Source organism: Rhinatrema bivittatum, chromosome 2, assembly GCF_901001135.1.
Source record: "Rhinatrema bivittatum chromosome 2, aRhiBiv1.1, whole genome shotgun sequence".
In the NCBI taxonomy this organism is placed as follows: Eukaryota; Metazoa; Chordata; class Amphibia; order Gymnophiona; family Rhinatrematidae; genus Rhinatrema; species Rhinatrema bivittatum.
In genome coordinates this window covers 460194174-460210621 of record NC_042616.1, presented here as the reverse complement: position 1 = coordinate 460210621, position 16448 = coordinate 460194174, and the positions used below count along the sequence as shown (strand labels likewise).

The window sequence follows — 16448 nt, the reverse complement described above, 5'->3', positions numbered from 1 at the left end:
CTAGCTTTGTTCTGGCCTAGCCACATGAGTCTTCCCCATATCCACAGTACCGGCTCCTCTCTGGACATTTAAATACAGAACGGTCAGTCATACTCAACACACCGTGTTCTTTTTCTTTTTTGCTGGGGGGGATGGGGGACTGTATTTTGTGTTGAGTTCAGCACTCCAAATCATTTTCAAAAGGTGGCTCCTAAGCAAAGGAGCAGGAAGAAAGTGCTGCATCAACCCCACCCCCCCCCAACAAAAAAAGCTAGTGCTACAAACAAGTATAATTTTCAGGCTATCCATAATGAAAATGCAGGAAGCATACACAAGGCAAACCTGCATACAATGGAGGCAAGTGCATGCAAGTCTCTCTCTTTATTTATTTATTTATAACTTTTCTATGCCGAAGTTCAAATAACAGAGTTAATTATCACTCTGGTTTACATTGCAACCATAAAAAATCAGTGACAAAGTTGTCTTACATAGAACAGGGGGAGAGAAAAACTTGGATACAGCTTAAGCATGGGGAGTAACATGTCAAAACTGGTAAGAACTGGCTTTTTGGGGTAACAAGGTATTCCGAGGGAGGGGGTAGGAATGAGGGATTGTAAGGGGGTTGGAAGGTGGGGGGGGATGGTAGCGGAGGGTTACCATAGATTTAATGAAACTAATATATCATATGTTAAATAGCTTAGGCAGCGGAAGAATGCCGCTGCCTAAGCTATTTATTGTGGATTTATTGTGGATATCCTGAAAACCAGGCCTGTTTGTGGCACTCCATGACTGTTATCCCTAGCCTATGGTTGTCGCCTGTAGACACTTACAGTACAGAATTTACATCAGTCTACCTAAAAAATACAAAACAAAAAAAAACCCTTGCTTTTGCTCAATATTAACTCCTCCAGGGCTTAATTTGTGGGGGGAACCGCCTGAAACACACTGCAGTACAAACAACAAACACACTGCAGTACAAACAACAGACAAACAGTACACACTGCAGTACAAACAATAGACCCCAGAAAGGATATGAATTAGCACACATCTGAAAGGTGTGAGCAGTAGTGTGCGTGTGATGACCCCTGGCTGTCTCATCCCCACCGCCCCGCTGCAACAGTTCCACTTTCTGTCTACAAAGTAAGCCCTGAATTCCTCTAAAGAAAAATTTAGAAGAGTCTAATACAAGTAAAGTATTAACCACACAAAAAAATGTTTTATTTCACATTAATATTTTGATCAGTGTACGCTTGTACTCACACTTCTTTTTTGAGATTATCACTCTGAAGAGAGGGCAGGGCAGGGTTTAGGGACATCACACATGTGCTTATAATGATGGTATAATGATGGTACGGCTGCACCGATCGAGTAGAAGGACGAATCCTGCTCTATCAATCTGCAGCCAACGCACTGCTGCACAAAGCAGGTACAGGTGACAAATTCTATATACCTGAAGGACCTGGTGCCCCAGGATTTTTCCAGTCCTGCTCCTTTCAAACCCCCCCCCCCCCAAAAAAAAATAAAAAACCTTTCACTTTACAATTCTGAAAACAAACAGCGCTAGAGCACTACTGTAATGCGACCTGTGATTTCCTTGTATATTTGGGTAACATTCTTAACTTTTTCTGCACGGACCTGATGAAGGGAGCAAAGTTAGTCACAAATGTATTAAGTTAGTCCAGTAAAAAAATAAATAATACAAGAAGCTAGCACTTGCTGCTTTGTCTGTTGATAAAACATTATAAAAATACTGCTAGAAGTTATTAAAAAGCAAGGTACCACTAATATACCATTAAAAATGGCACAGGATGCCAACATCTCTCTTTCTAAAAAATAAAAATTCTGTTAACCATTCTGCCAACTCTGAACTAGCATGGTAAGCCTTAAGAGCAACATGTTACAGCATTTAATGATGGGCATCAATCCCCAGGATAGGGGCACTTTGCCAGAAAACAGCTTCTCAACACAGACAATACATGCTGGGGGTTTGGGGAAGGGAGAGAACCTCGGCCAACAAAGCATTATCACATGATTTAGAACTGAATATAGATCAGCCCTATAATTTGCAAAATAGAGGCCTTATCAATTAACTGCATCTTTATTACAATCATGATGATTTTCCTTTTGGATGATGGTTCCCCTTTCATAGAGGGTTGTCCGGCATCCTAAGCCCTACCAAATTAATTTAAATAACGGCTTAGAAATGATCATGTGTTGTCATGACTGGCAATGGGTGGGGGTTTGAACCAGGGATCTGCTTAGGAGAGCAGACTAATGCTCTGGGCCAGTAGGCTGAAGTTTCAACGCAAGTAAATCTGAGGTACTGAGGCGGAGGTCAAGTAACTTTGAAAAGGAATAGCTGGGAAGCAGGAAATTCTTCGTGGCAGCTTGAAGGCTGCCCCTGTGCTTCAAAGCACAGTCTCTGCCTCTGCACAGAGCTGTTTTTTTTCTGAACCGGAATGACACATCCGACTGATACTTCGATTTGGACAGAACCAGTTACTGGTGAACCCACCTGCTGCGCCTTAGATCTGGCTCTGAACTGTGAGTGGCCTAGAACTATCTGTAGCCCCCCACACCAGGCGAAGAGGCCTCTGTGCCAGGAACCTGACCAGTGTTTCCAAAATTGTATTTTCGGAAGCCAGAACATTTAAGAACTACAGAAGATACAAAAAGGCCTGGCTCTTGCTGAAGCAGACCTATGGTGTGATGGATGAAGTCTATGCATTAACAAGAAGCAGCAGTATTGCTTATACCTTCAGTGTGCTCCATATTTTTTGCTGATTTTGCAGCCTTTACTCCAGTCATTGCTGTCTTGGATAGACATGGCTGCCTTTCAGCCCTGCTCTGTAGAACAGTATGTCTTCTAGCTGGACCCATCTGCTAAGGCCCACAGAATGCCAGGGCACCTGCTCTGTGTGCTGAACACAAACACTTTCTTATGCCAGCTGTGCCATACGATGGATGCAGCCACCAAGCAGAAGTCCCCGAAAGTCCTGTATCACTGTTTCCCACCTGAGCCATGGACATCAGCGTCAGGGGTAGAGTGAAGAACAAATGAGAGGGAGTGAAGGCCTCATCTAACGCATTACAAGCTTGTGCCAAAAATGTTCTTCTTTAGCTTGGACAGTGGGGTTTTCAGTTTAAACAGAAGGTGCATATCTGTTGAGTAAGTTAGAAGAGCTTACTGCTTCTCTTCTGCCTGCCTTCATCTGAATATTCCAAGCCCCTTGTCTTGACACCAAAGATCCCAGCTGTGACCTCAGCTTAGGGTCAGGGGGTGAGCACAAGGCATGAACAAGGCCAGGGGAAGAAAGCACTACTCATCCTCTTCTTGCTTAATATTCTCAATTGTAATCTGAAGATTGAGGTTTTTGGGATCCATCAATTCTGAAGGGTCTAGTGTTTCTTCTTTCACTTGCACAGCAATGACTGCAGAGAAAGTAACAAAGAATACATGTATTACCTCATAGCACAGTGCAGATAATGACCATTAAGCCCACTCATTTATAGCTTGCTATATCTAAGCACACAGAGAATTCAATAACTAGTCTAACATCCAATTCTGCCCCGCCCCCATTTCTTCTGTTACTGCCCTCTGTATCTGTCCCACATATGTTCAAATCCTGTCATGGTTTTGCTTGTTGTTGCTACTTCTGTTGGTTGGTCAGTCAAATTCCACAAAGCATATCTGCACTGACTTTTCAGGATATTTAATGACTTGTTTATTTAGGGTGTACTTTCTGTATCCCACCCAAAGTTGCCTTTTCATTTTTAACTGAAGATGGAATACAATAAAAATGTGTATTTATTACTAGTTATATGCTGCATATGCTGAAGCTCTAGGCAGTGCGCAATTAAAAAAAAAACCTACATAATAAAAGAAACTAACATAACACCTGACAATAAATTGCAACTAAGTATGACGACTAAATGATTTTCTGATGGGATGCAAAGATGGCAATTTCCTGCACATCTTCCTGCAGGTGACCACGAATGCATGCATGGAAAATGTGCTTCATAACATAGTGGTTGATGGCAGAAAATAACTAACTGTTCTAGCTAATCTGCCCAGTTATCCCTGTCTGCACTGCAGGGATAGATCCCAGCTATAGAACCTTTATCTCTTACAAGACATCACTGCTTAGCCAGTCAGCTTTTGTTTGCTTCCTACAAGTTCTCAACTATCCTAGATATTTTTTATTTATTTAGTTTATATTTAGCTCATGTCTTTTTACTCAAAGTACATGTCATCTATGTAGAGGGGCCAAAATCCAGTGGGGGATGCCAGTACAGAAGATGTGTTTCACCAGCTCTGCATTATAGGCTGCTTTTCCTTCCGGTTCAATCAGGGTTTCAGCCATTTCCCCCCCGCTCCACCCCCTCCCATGGAATACCTTTCCTGGTGCTCAAAGCTGATAGGATAGACCCCACTCACCCATTAAGGACATCTGGGGGGGGGGGGGGGGGGGGAGGGAGCAAAAGCCAGCAGGGAACACCAGTAGATAAAATATGCTTACCAGCTCTGCATTAGAGCCTGCCTTTCCCACCGGTTCATAGGAGCTTGTTTTAGCCTGTGTGTTCCCTCCCCTCCCCTTCAGGGAATGTCTTTCTGCCCCTCAGATATTCTTCGCCGGCTCCACTAAAAGCTGATGAACTAGAGTCTGCCCCCCCGCTACTGTGATTTGCATGGGGGGGAGAAAGCTGGTAGGGGGCACCAGGGGTGTTATGCACACAAAGGAGCTCCTTTGTGTGCGTGTGTCAGCCCAATGAGAGCCAGATGCCTTTTTGAAAGACTTTTTTCAGGCATCTTCTGTCCAGAAGATCCCGATGGTTACACAACATGGCAAGTATGGCACTTTATGCTCTCTATCTTGTGTATCGCGCTCAAGGCGGCCATCTTGATTAACTAGCATAATCATACTATACCATTTTAAAGCCATCTCTGGCTACAAGGATTTCTAATCCTTTGATTATTACCCAGTGTCTTAAGAACATACCCTACTGGGTCAGACCAAGGGTCCATTAATCCCAGCATCCTGTCTCCAACAGTGGCCAATCCAGGCCATAAGAACCTGGCAAGCACCCAAAAACTAAGTCTATTCCATGTTACTGTTGCTAGTAATAGCAGTGGCTATTTTCTATGTCAACTTAATTAATAGCAGGTAATGGACTTCTGCTCCAACAACTTATCTAATCCTTTTTTAAACCCAGCTACACTAACTGCACTAACCACATCCCCTGGCAACAAATTCCAGAGTTTAATTGTATGTTGAGTGAAAAAGAACTTTCTCTGATTAGTTTTAAATGTGCCACATGCTAACTTCATGGAGTGCCCTCTAGTCCTTCTATTATCCGAAAGAGTAAATAACCGATTCACATTTACCAGTTCTAGAGCTCTCATGATTTTAAGCACCTCTATCATATCCCCCCTCAGTCGTCTCTTCTCCAAGCTGAAAAGTCCTAACCTCTTTAGTCTTTCCTCATAGGGGAGCTGTTCCACCCCCTTTATCATTTTGGTTGCCCTTCTCTGTACCTTCTCCATCGCTACTATATCTTTTTTGAGATGTGGTGACCAGAATTGTACACAGTATTCAAGGTGCGGTCTCACCATGGAGCGATACAGAGGCATGATGACATTTCCGTTTTACTCACCATTTCCTTTCTAATAATTCCCAACATTGTGTTTCCTTTTTTGAATGCCACAGCACACTGAACCGACGATTTTAGAGTGTTGTCCACTATGACGCCTAGATCTCTTTCTTGGGTAATAGCTCCTAATATGGAACCTAACATTGAGTAATTATATCATGGGTTATTTTTCCCTATATGCATCACTTTGCACTTATCCACATTAAATTTCATCTGCCATTTGGATGCCCAATTTTCCAGTCTCACAAGGTCTTCCTGCAATTTATCACAATCCGCTTGTGATTTAACTACTCTGAATAATTTTGTATCATCTGCAAATTTGATTATCTCACTAGTCATATTCCTTTCCAGATCATTTACAAATATATTGAAAAGTAAGGGTCCTAATATAGATCTGAGGCATTCCACTGCCCACTCCCTTCCATTGAGAAAATTGTCCATTTAATCCTACTCTCTATTTCCTGTCTTTTAGCCAGTTTGTAATCCACAAAAGGACATCACCACCTATCCCATGACTTTTTACTTTCCTAGAAGCCTCTCATGAGGAACTTTGTCAAACACCTTCTGAAATCCAAATACACTACATCTACCGGTTCAGCTTTATCTACATGTTTATTAATTCCTTCAAAAAAGTGAAGCAGATTTGTGAGGCAAAACTTGCCTTGGGTAAAGCCATGCTGACTTTGTTCCATTAAACTATGTCTTTCTATATGTTCTGTGATTTTTATCTTTAGAACATGTTCTACTATTTTTCCTGGCTCTGAAGTCAGGCTAACCGGTCTGTAGTTTCCCAGATTGCCCCTGGAGCTCTTTTTAAATATTGGGGTTACATTAGCTTGACTCCAGTCTTCAGGTACAATGGATGATTTTAATGATAGGTTACAAATTTTTAGTAATAGGTCTGAAATTTCATTTTTTAGTTCCTTCAGAACCCTTGAGTGTATACCATCCGGTCCAGGTGATTTACTATTCTTCAGTTTGTCAATCAGGCCTATCATATCTTCTAGGTTCACCGTGATTTGGTTAAGTACATCTGAAGCATTACTCATGAAAACTTTCTCCGAAACAGGTACCTCCCCAACATGCTCTTCAGTAAACACCGAAGCAAAGAAATCGTTTAATCTTTCCGCAATGGCCTTATCTTCTCTAAGTGCCCCTTTAAACCCTCGATCATCTAACGGTCCAAATGACTCCCTCACAGGCTTTCTGCTTCGGATATATTTTTTAAAGTTTTTACTGTGAGTTTTTGCCTCTATGGCCAACTTATTTTCAAATTCTCTCTTAGCCTGTCTTATCAATGTCTAACTTCTGTTTATTCGCTGCCTTACTATTAAAAGCACAAACACACAAACACTAAATAATATTCCCCATTAGTTAACATTGCTCCAATTAAAAAAAAAAATAAAAATTTCCCAAGCAAAACTTACTGATTCCTTTCAGCTAGCAGCAAGATGATCCTCTCCTCTCAGTGCTCCCACTTAAAAGGATAAGTTGTTTATGATCTGCTTTCTCTTTCTTAAATTGATTTTTTGTGTGTATCTTAATCATGGTTATGAGACTGACTTGGTTTTTCTTAATTATCTTTCACCAGTGAATTATACTTGTGTTTCTCAACCTTACCAAAATGGTCATGGGGAGTGGGTTGTTATTTATAAAAAAACTTGGAAGATGTTGATTGAAAATCTAAGCAGCTCTTCTCACTATAAAATGTTTTGTAGTCTGATGCTTTAAATCTGTTTAAATTACTGTCTATGTGGACTTATGTATTCTAATTTATCTCCCTTTTTTGAACAGGTGATTTAGTCTATTGCCAATCTGAATAATAAGGGAGTTGTGCTGGCTCAATAGAAAACATCCGAGTTTCCCTCATCCAGACAGTTGACTTTCCTTCCCAATCTGTCCCCAGCAGTGGGTACATATTTGTGTCTGTATATACTGTGCTTAATGTTGAAACACCTTTTTTGTGACCCACGCTAAAAACCTGTGAGCCTTGCCTTTAAGGGAGCTTGCCCTTAAGAGAAGTTCCCTTCATCCTTTGCTTTCTCTCACTTGGGAAGGGTCTATATGCCCTCTCAATCTAACTTGAGTCTTAAGTGCCTTATTAGCTCAAGGGACTGCCCTTCAAGTCCCGTGTGTCCCCCCCCCCCCCCCTGTCACATGGATCCTAGGCTCACTACCATTGGATCTCGCCCTCTAGCCCCAGCTTGTGGGGACGTTTCCTATAATCACTCTCCAAGACTGTTAGTCAGTCTCAGCCATGCTGCCTCAAAGCTAGAAGTGCCTGCAACCTCTGTGATACGATCAGCTTTTTTACATTTCTTCCTATCGCTTTAATTCTAAAGATTAAATCAGCTTCAGAACCCCTTTGTCTTCTTACCCTGCATCCCAAGAAACTCCGTTCTCCCTTCTCCTGCCTATCTCCAGCTACAAAGGTCTTTATCTGGGGCTATACATTTGGAAGCAACAATTGTAAGTAATGGAAAATTATCTGTACAATAAATAGTTTCAAACTTAAAAGATCTTTGTCTGAAGACTGATTGGGAAGGAAAGTTAGCTGTCTGGATGAGGGAAACGAACGTTTTCTATTGAGCCAGCACAGGAGATGTTGGAGACTTCAATCTCCATGTGATCAATGTTCTGATGTCTGTTCCATGTGAACAATGATTGGATGTTATAGATCATTTAGGTTGATGATCAATCAACAAAAGAAGAGTTTAAAAGTTCAGAATGCCCACCTCAATTTGCAAAGGTTTTAACCATTTATTGAATGATTTTACGGTATGTCAGAAACACACCAATCCTTAGTGCAGCTCAACAGTCCCTTGACAGACTGTTTCATAAACAACTGAGTTGGGAGGAACCTTACATCTGTCATGGGAAACAAGATTCAAGAGGTAACATTAGAGGACAGAAAATTAACATCTGAAAATATATACCAGGTTATATAAGAGAAGTATAATACAGCTCACCAAAGTTTCAATGTCTTGTGAGAGTCAAGAATGACAGTTTTAATCTATAACAAAGGCAAATAGACAAAACATCAGATTAACAGTTACTCAAGTAGATCATGCAGAGACATTACAGTTAAACATTACAGTTAAGCAATGATATACTAAAAAATGACAATTCATTGCTATGAAGGCTTACAACAAAGGTGACACATTGGAAACGAACTTCTAGTACAAGATTCTCAGATTATATGCATATAGGTAACAAAAGATGCAAAAAAGAGGTCATGTGATACATCTTGTTATACTTTGGCTTGATTGTGAACCCTGGATCGTGGTGAGAGCTGACTCCACCCACAGAGTAGATAGGACTCAGCGATGGTTTCTCCGGTAGTGGCCTGCATACTTCCTCCAGATGACTCGTGTGCAGAGTAGCTCCGGTAGTGGCCCGTAGCACAGGGTACGCCGACGGATGTCACTTGCAGATGGCTCAGCGTAATGTAGATTTGATAGTGGCCCACAGCGCGGGGTAACCCAAGGTTCCACACCAAAGGTGAAGAGAGGAAGGTAGAGCTGGTAGGTCTTGTACTCACTCTGAAGTGTAGAAGATAGTCTACTGCGGCAGTCACGGTAGTGGCCCGAGGCATACCGGAGGTTACGTCGGCAGGAAGAGTAGAAGCGAATACTCACTAGGCTGTAGGTAGATGAAGACTCAAGAGATGGCTCTCCGAGGAGCAGATAACCCTGAACTCGGCAAGGCCCCCGAGGAGTGGGTACCTAAGGCGTTCAGACAGGAACTCTGGAACGAAGAGAAGCGAAGCATCTCCGAGGTAGTGGAATTCAGCAGGAAGGAAGTCCTTGCTAATTCGTAGGTAGGAAGGTCCAGAAGGGTTAAGTACACATAGGCAGGTGACGTCATGCGGAGGGGACGCCCCCGAGGTTCCCGTTATGACGTGTATAAGAAGAGGGCGACTGGAATCGCCCACGCCATCCCGGGGACACCTGGGAGGTCGGCAATTGGAGATAGAGGTAGCCATCTTAGCCAGAGTTGGAGCTGAAGAGAAAAAGGAGGTGAGCAGCAGAGGTTGCAGCCGTCTGCGACCGACAGACGCAACATATCTGTCAATTAAACCAAAGTCGTATTCTCAGTGGACTGTGCAGATAATTACCATTCACTAGATGTCACTAAGGACGAAAAGGCAATCATATCGTACACCCACAAAGATGAAATATGAATGATAAAATATGGAGATCAATTTATAGAGCTAAAATACAAAAGACACAATTCACTCTGAAGGGAACCACAGCTGAAAGGGGGGGGGGGGGGGGTGTCAGAAAAAGGCAGAGCAGTTAATACTAAGGTTGAGGCCCCATGGATGAACAGTGTTCAAAGTGTGAATCCATCTTTGTTCATGCTATATTAGACAGTGGGAAAAGTCGCCACCATGGGGAGAAGGGTAACAGACTTCAATAACACAAAAAACGTAAGTCAATCGTGTGTTGGGCCTCTTGCCAGCGCCTGATGAGTGGTGCGTTCTCCCTCTGTAGCCATAAGCAGGAGCAATGTTCATAGATCCTTGTGTGAATGCTGTGAGAGAGATCTTCCCCACATACATCAATGAGCAGGGGTACCGAATGATGTAGATATAACCTCTGAGGTAGAACAATCAGAGTCAAATTGCAACTGAAACAGCTTCCCTATGGTGGGATGTGTAAAATGTGTCACTTTCAAAGAATATTGGCAGGCTTTACACTGGCCACATGGAGCATGATAGTCATACGAAGAGACTACATGGAGGTTCCACACGGAACTCAGAAGAGACCAACAGGTCATGCAAGTTCTGGCCATGTTTGAATGCAAAATTAAGATATTTCTGAAATACAGAATGGTGGTGCAGGCAGGGCCAATATCGACAGATCACGAGCATACATATTGGCTTGCTGAGGAGTATGGAAGAACACAAGTGATCACCTTATCCACTAGAGATGATTTTTTTTTTTTTAAAGTAAATCATGATTGACATAAAGGCCACGTTTATAAGAATGTTTGACATTTTAGCCTGATAACCGTGATGTACTAAATTAGAAAACAATCTTTGCTTATCTGATGTACTCCTCATGAGTGGTGCATAGGCACAGTAGTCGAAAAAATAGTCTGACAGGGATATTATCTCGCAGATGACAGGGATGACTGCTGTTGTAGGACAAAAGTATATTTTTGTCTGTAGGCTTCCTGTGAATTGATGTAAAAAACTGATTATTCACCAATAGTACTTTGATATCTAGAAAATAAACCTGAGTGGGGTGGATGATTACAGAGAAAGAGGGTGAGGATTACATGAAATGAGCCAGCCTAGAACATATAGAACTGTACCTCTGTGCCTTCCAAAATCAAAAAGTATCATCAATGTATCTCAACCAGATTCTAATAAAGTGCCAAAAGCTGATATATCTCTAGAGGATAGGTTGACCACAAGCAATGTTGTCACTGCCAGGGATCTTTATGCGCCAGAAGTATCATCCACCAAGACAGTAACACATCTGAGGCAGCTTCCGGTCTCTGCGCCTACCCAGATCCCAACATCTAGCACTGCTGTGGTCAATCTATCCTCTAGGGATATATCTCCTTCAGAACTTGCACTCCTTGATAAAGGCCTATCATTTGTACCCTCGCCCTGATATGATGCCTTTGAAACTCGTTTGTATTTACATTTTATTAAATTTATGAATCGCCTATCTCAAAACAGGCCTAGACAATGAACATGATGGACATACATATTTAAAATGAGCTAATAACAGAAAAGTAAAAAAGACAATATAAATGCTACAATAAAAACAAATCACAATAAAAACGTAAAAGCAGTGATAAAATAAAGATAGAAAGAAAAAACATTAAATCAGAAATACATTTTAAATAGAAACATTTTAAGGAGACCCTTGAAAGACTTGATTGAATCACACTGGCGAATTTCTAAAGTAAGAGAATTCCAAAATTCTGGGCCAGCTACAGAGAAAGAACATTTGAGTGGTGTGTAAGAGTGTGAGTCGAGGAGATGGAACCTCTAGAAAGCCTTGCTGAGAAGAGCATAAAGTCTAAGAAGGTTGATAAAATTTTAGCATTGCATTTGCCCAAGGACAAGATTCATTGTTAATTAATTTGTAGATTGTCATGCAGAGTTTAAATTTAATTCTTTCTTGAATCGACAGCCAGTGCAGCTCAAGCAAGGCAGGAGTTATGTGGTCAAAATGTTTCATGCCTGTAATAAGGCACGCTGCTGAGTATAACACTAGTTGTATAGAGTGTAAGGTGGAGGAAGGAAGACCAGTATAAAGATTATTACAATACAGGTTTTTACGAAAGCCGAATTGGGAGGGGTGGAGAATGTTGTCTTCCAGGAAGTCCATGAGTTGGAAGTTTACCACTTTTTCCATGATTTTGGCGATGAAGGGAAGGTTAGAGATAGGACGGTAGTTGGTGGGGTCTGATGGGTCTAGAGTAGGTTTTTTTGAGAAGGGGTTTGACCACAGCGTGCTTAAGGGAGTCAGGGACTGAGCCGTTGGAGAGGGAGCAGTTGATGATGTCTGCTATGGGTTTAGCAATGGTGTTAGGAATGGTCAATAGGGTTTTGGTGGGGATTGTGTCGGAGGGGTGGGAGGCGGGTTTGATCTTTTTGAGAATGGACTCGACTTCCTTGGAGGAGGTGAGATCAATAGATTCTAAAGTAGCATTGGGGACGGTGGAGGGAGAGGAGTATATGGGTGAGGATGCGGCCGGGAAACGGCTGAGGATGTTTGCGATTTTGTTGTGAAAGAAGAGGGCAAGTTCCTCACATTTACTGCTGGCTTCTTTGTCAGCGATGGGAGGGGGGGCGGACTTGGTCAGGGTTGAGACGTACGAGAACAAGGCTTTGGGATTGTACATGCACTCATGTATTTTGGATGCATAATAGTCTCTTTTTGTTTGTAGAATAGAGATGCGGTAAGAGTGCATTAATGATTTGTAAGAGGTGGTGTGTTGCGGGGTGGGGTTCTTGCGCCAGGTTCTCTCTCTCATTCGGAGGTTATTTTTCATCTGGCGAAGTTCTGGGGTGAACCAAGGTTTGTTGTTCTTTTTCTGGGTGGTGTTCTGGTTGAGGTTGGTAATAGGACAGTTTGTCAGCTATATTAAGGGTGAGGTTATTCCAAGTGCTGAGGGCAGTTTCAGGAGTGGAGTAGTCAAGTTTGGTCAGGGATTCCTTTAGGGCGGCTGTGAGATCTTCAGTGGGGCATGTTTTTCTAAAGGAGAAAGAGTTGTTATGGGGACGGTTGCGGCTGTTGGGGGAATTTATGGTGAGGGGAACCTCTATGAATGAGTGGTCTGACCAGGGTACTGGGGTGCAGGAGGCGGGGGAGGGTGAGTGGATGCATGAGTTGATGAAAATGAGGTCTAGGGTGTGCCCGGCTTTATGAGTGGGGGATGAGATGATTTGGGGGGAGGAGATGATCTGGTTAAAGCACAGAAACACTTACTCCCCCCTCACTGACACCCTCCTCATTGGCCTAGATCGAGGACACAGCTACATCATTGCCTTTCTCGACATCTCCTCAGCCTTTGACACAATAAGCCATAATCTATTCATTTCCCGCCTATCTGACATTGGCATCACAGGCACAGCCCTCCTCTGGTTCCAATCCTACCTGGCACATAGACAGTTCTCTGTTAAACTAGGCAACGCCAAATCCACACCTTTCAACCTCTCCCAAGGTGTCCCCCAAGGATTCTCCCTCTCATCCACCCTATTTAATATTTACCTCCTGCCCCTCTGCCAGCTACTATCGAACCTAGGCCTAAAATTCTACATCTACGCAGATGATGTGCAAATCATAATACCTATACAAGAATCCATCCCCATTATGCTAAAACTTTGGGACAAATGCCTTAACTCTATCAACTCCCTACTCACCAACCTCCACCTCGCCCTTAACACAACTAAGACCGAACTGCTTCTTATACACAACCACCAAACACGCAAGCTAAATACTACCAACGACCCAGTCCCTAAACCCTTTACGGCACAGCAACCAGTATGAAACCTTGGCGTTCTTATAGATCAACAACTGAACCTAAAAAAACACATCAAATCTGTACTAAAAGAAGGCTTCTATAAGCTCAATGTCATAAAAAAACAAACCTTTACTCCACACCCGTGATCTCAGAACAGTCATCCAGGCCACCCTTTCATCCAAATTGGACTATTGCAACTCCCTTTATTTGGGCCTTCCTCTCACCACAATCAAACCCCTCCAAATGCTTCAAAACGCCACTGCTAGAATCATCATGAATGCTCGCAAATTCGACCACATAACCCCCCTCCTAAAGGACCTACATTGGCTCCCTATTCCCTCTCACATTCTATTCAAAACCCTCACTATAATTCATAAATCCATCTACATAAATAATTCCATCTGGCTAAATGAGCCATTCCAAACCACACAATCCTCCCGCCCTACCAGAGCAAACCTTAAAGGCACCCTGCACATCCCATCTCTTAAGAATGCCCATCTCACATCTACAAGAGAACACGCCATATCTATTGCTGGCCCAGCGCGTTGGAATGCGCTGCTCACTAACCTCCGCCTTGAGCCATGCCCCTACAAATTCAGAAAAAAAGCTAAAAATATGGCTCTTCCATCTCGCATACCCAGACTAGACCCATTCTTTACACCACCCGGCCACTTTCCCACTTCCCTTAGCTCCATTCCCCTATACTTTTCTCCCCACCCGCTTGGTGAGACTGCTCATGTATAATATGTTATAATGGTTCATATACAATATGTCATTATGTATATGTTAATAGGTTCATTAGTTACAGAATGTTACTCAAATTCCTCTTTAATCTGTAACCACACAGTTATTCTCTGCTCTCCCTTCAGCCTTGCCTTTTTATTGTAATATCCCCTGCCCCTACCCTGTTCTATGTAATTTCCACCTTTTGTTGATGTAAACCGATATGATGTGCCTACTAATACCGGTATAGAAAAGCTGTTAAATAAATAAATTAATTAATGATGGACAGTGCGAAAATCTGGAGGATGCAGCTTTTTTTTTTTTTTTTTTTTTTTGAGGCGACAAGAACACAATCTGTAAAAACCCTGTTTATTAACATGGTTGACTTGAGGCTTGAAAGACAATGTACTGCTAATATATCGCCAGACTTTTCACCGGATTTTTTATCTGAAAGGTTGAATTAAGGCAGACAGTGGTTTCTTTAAATGAAGAATAAGGACTAGCAAAGCTAGGAACTTCATCTTGGACATATTTAATGTCAGTTTATTATGTTTTAACCAAGAATTAATAGACGAAAAACAGATATTCAGAAGATCTAGTGTCTCATTCCAGGAAGAACGTACATGAATAAACTGAATATCATCAGCATAAAGTTTGTAAGAATCAGTCAAATTAGACAGAAGTTTACAAATTGGCACCAAATAAATATTGAAGAGAACAGAGGAGAGAGATGATCCAGTTTTGATGGGAGACAGAGAAGAGAATTCATTGTGACATTTAACATGTGATCAATTGGAAAGGTAAGAGTGAAGCCATTCCAGAACTGTCCATACAAACCACATTCTTGAAGACGGAAAAGGAGAATATTATGATTTACAGTATCAAAAGCTGAAGAAACATCAAGGGAAACAAGGAGATATTGATGGCCTGTATCTATTCCTCTTCTAAGAATGTCTGTTAATGAAAGGAGGAGTTCAGTGCTAAAAGCGTGGCGAAAGTCAAATTGATGCGGATTGAGTAAGTCAAATTTTTCCAGGTGATCTGACAACTGAGATAAAACTGAAGCTTCAAGAATTTTTTAAAAGAACAGGAGAGCAGAAATGGGACTATAATTGCTTGGGTCAGAAAGTTCAAGATTGGATTTCTTTAGAAGCGGACGAATTACTGTCTTTTTCAAGCTGTTGGGGACAACACCTTCATTCAAGGATAAGTTAAACGCAAAAAAATGGGAGTCAGTTTCCTTGGCATATTTGAATAATGCTGAAGGGCAAAGGGCTTGAGGGCAAATGGTGTCACTGGAATTAGAAATAAAGTTGCTGACTTCACTAGAAGAAACAAAATCGAAAGTGTCCCAGGTGGGCATCAATTGGACAGGAGCATTGAGAAAGCAATTGGGAACATTAAGAAAGTTGACACAAAGCTTCTCAATTTTTAAGTTAGAATGGATAAGGAAAGATTGAGCACAGTCTCATAAGAGGAACTATTTGGAGGTTTCCAAAGGTATTTGAGGATAGTTAATCTATTTTTTTCAAAAAGACCCTCCACCATTGATGGTTCTAGGCTCTCTCAACTCTACATGGCTGCCACCGGATCATGCTGACCCTCTGTTAACATTTATAGATTTAGAGAAATCTGTGTTGTTTGGTTTGCAAAGGCTCGATTCTGAGAATTGATATTTTTTCCAGAATATATCTGGGGTAGACCATCAAGCTTTATTATCTATTTTGACTAAACTATTTTTGTGAAACCCGTGGATAAAGGGGGGTGGTGTGGTGTTGATGGACAAAACACAATATATGTCTAAAGCAGAAAGACATTTGGCAGACCACACCTACTATTCTCTGCCGACCGATGATCCGATGACTACAATCCAAAACCAGACATCTGATCTTGTAACACAGGACCCTGATAGTCACCTCATCACTCCACTAGAAGCACAGTTTCTTATAGAACCACAGCCTCATATGCCTGTCTTTTACATTCTCCCAAGAATTATAAATCCCTACTTAATCTTCCGCGTAGACCCACTATCTCTGGAATAAGTTCCCTTCTTGAACATTTGTCTCGCTTTGTTGATTTCTTTCTAAAACCTTTGATCCATC

At 41.9% G+C, this 16448-nt stretch overlaps 1 protein-coding gene across 1 annotated transcript in view; it reads right to left on the bottom strand.

Moving 5' to 3' along the window:
• Positions 1-1173: 1173 nt before the first annotated feature.
• The window catches only part of L3MBTL2 (L3MBTL histone methyl-lysine binding protein 2), a 120404-nt gene continuing 105129 nt past the window's right edge, over positions 1174-16448 (bottom strand). Inside the window, exon 17 of the mRNA XM_029590460.1 lies at positions 1174-3411. Coding sequence (XP_029446320.1) covers positions 3299-3411 — 113 coding nt within the window. The 3' untranslated portion in view covers positions 1174-3298. The remainder of the gene's footprint in view (positions 3412-16448) is intronic.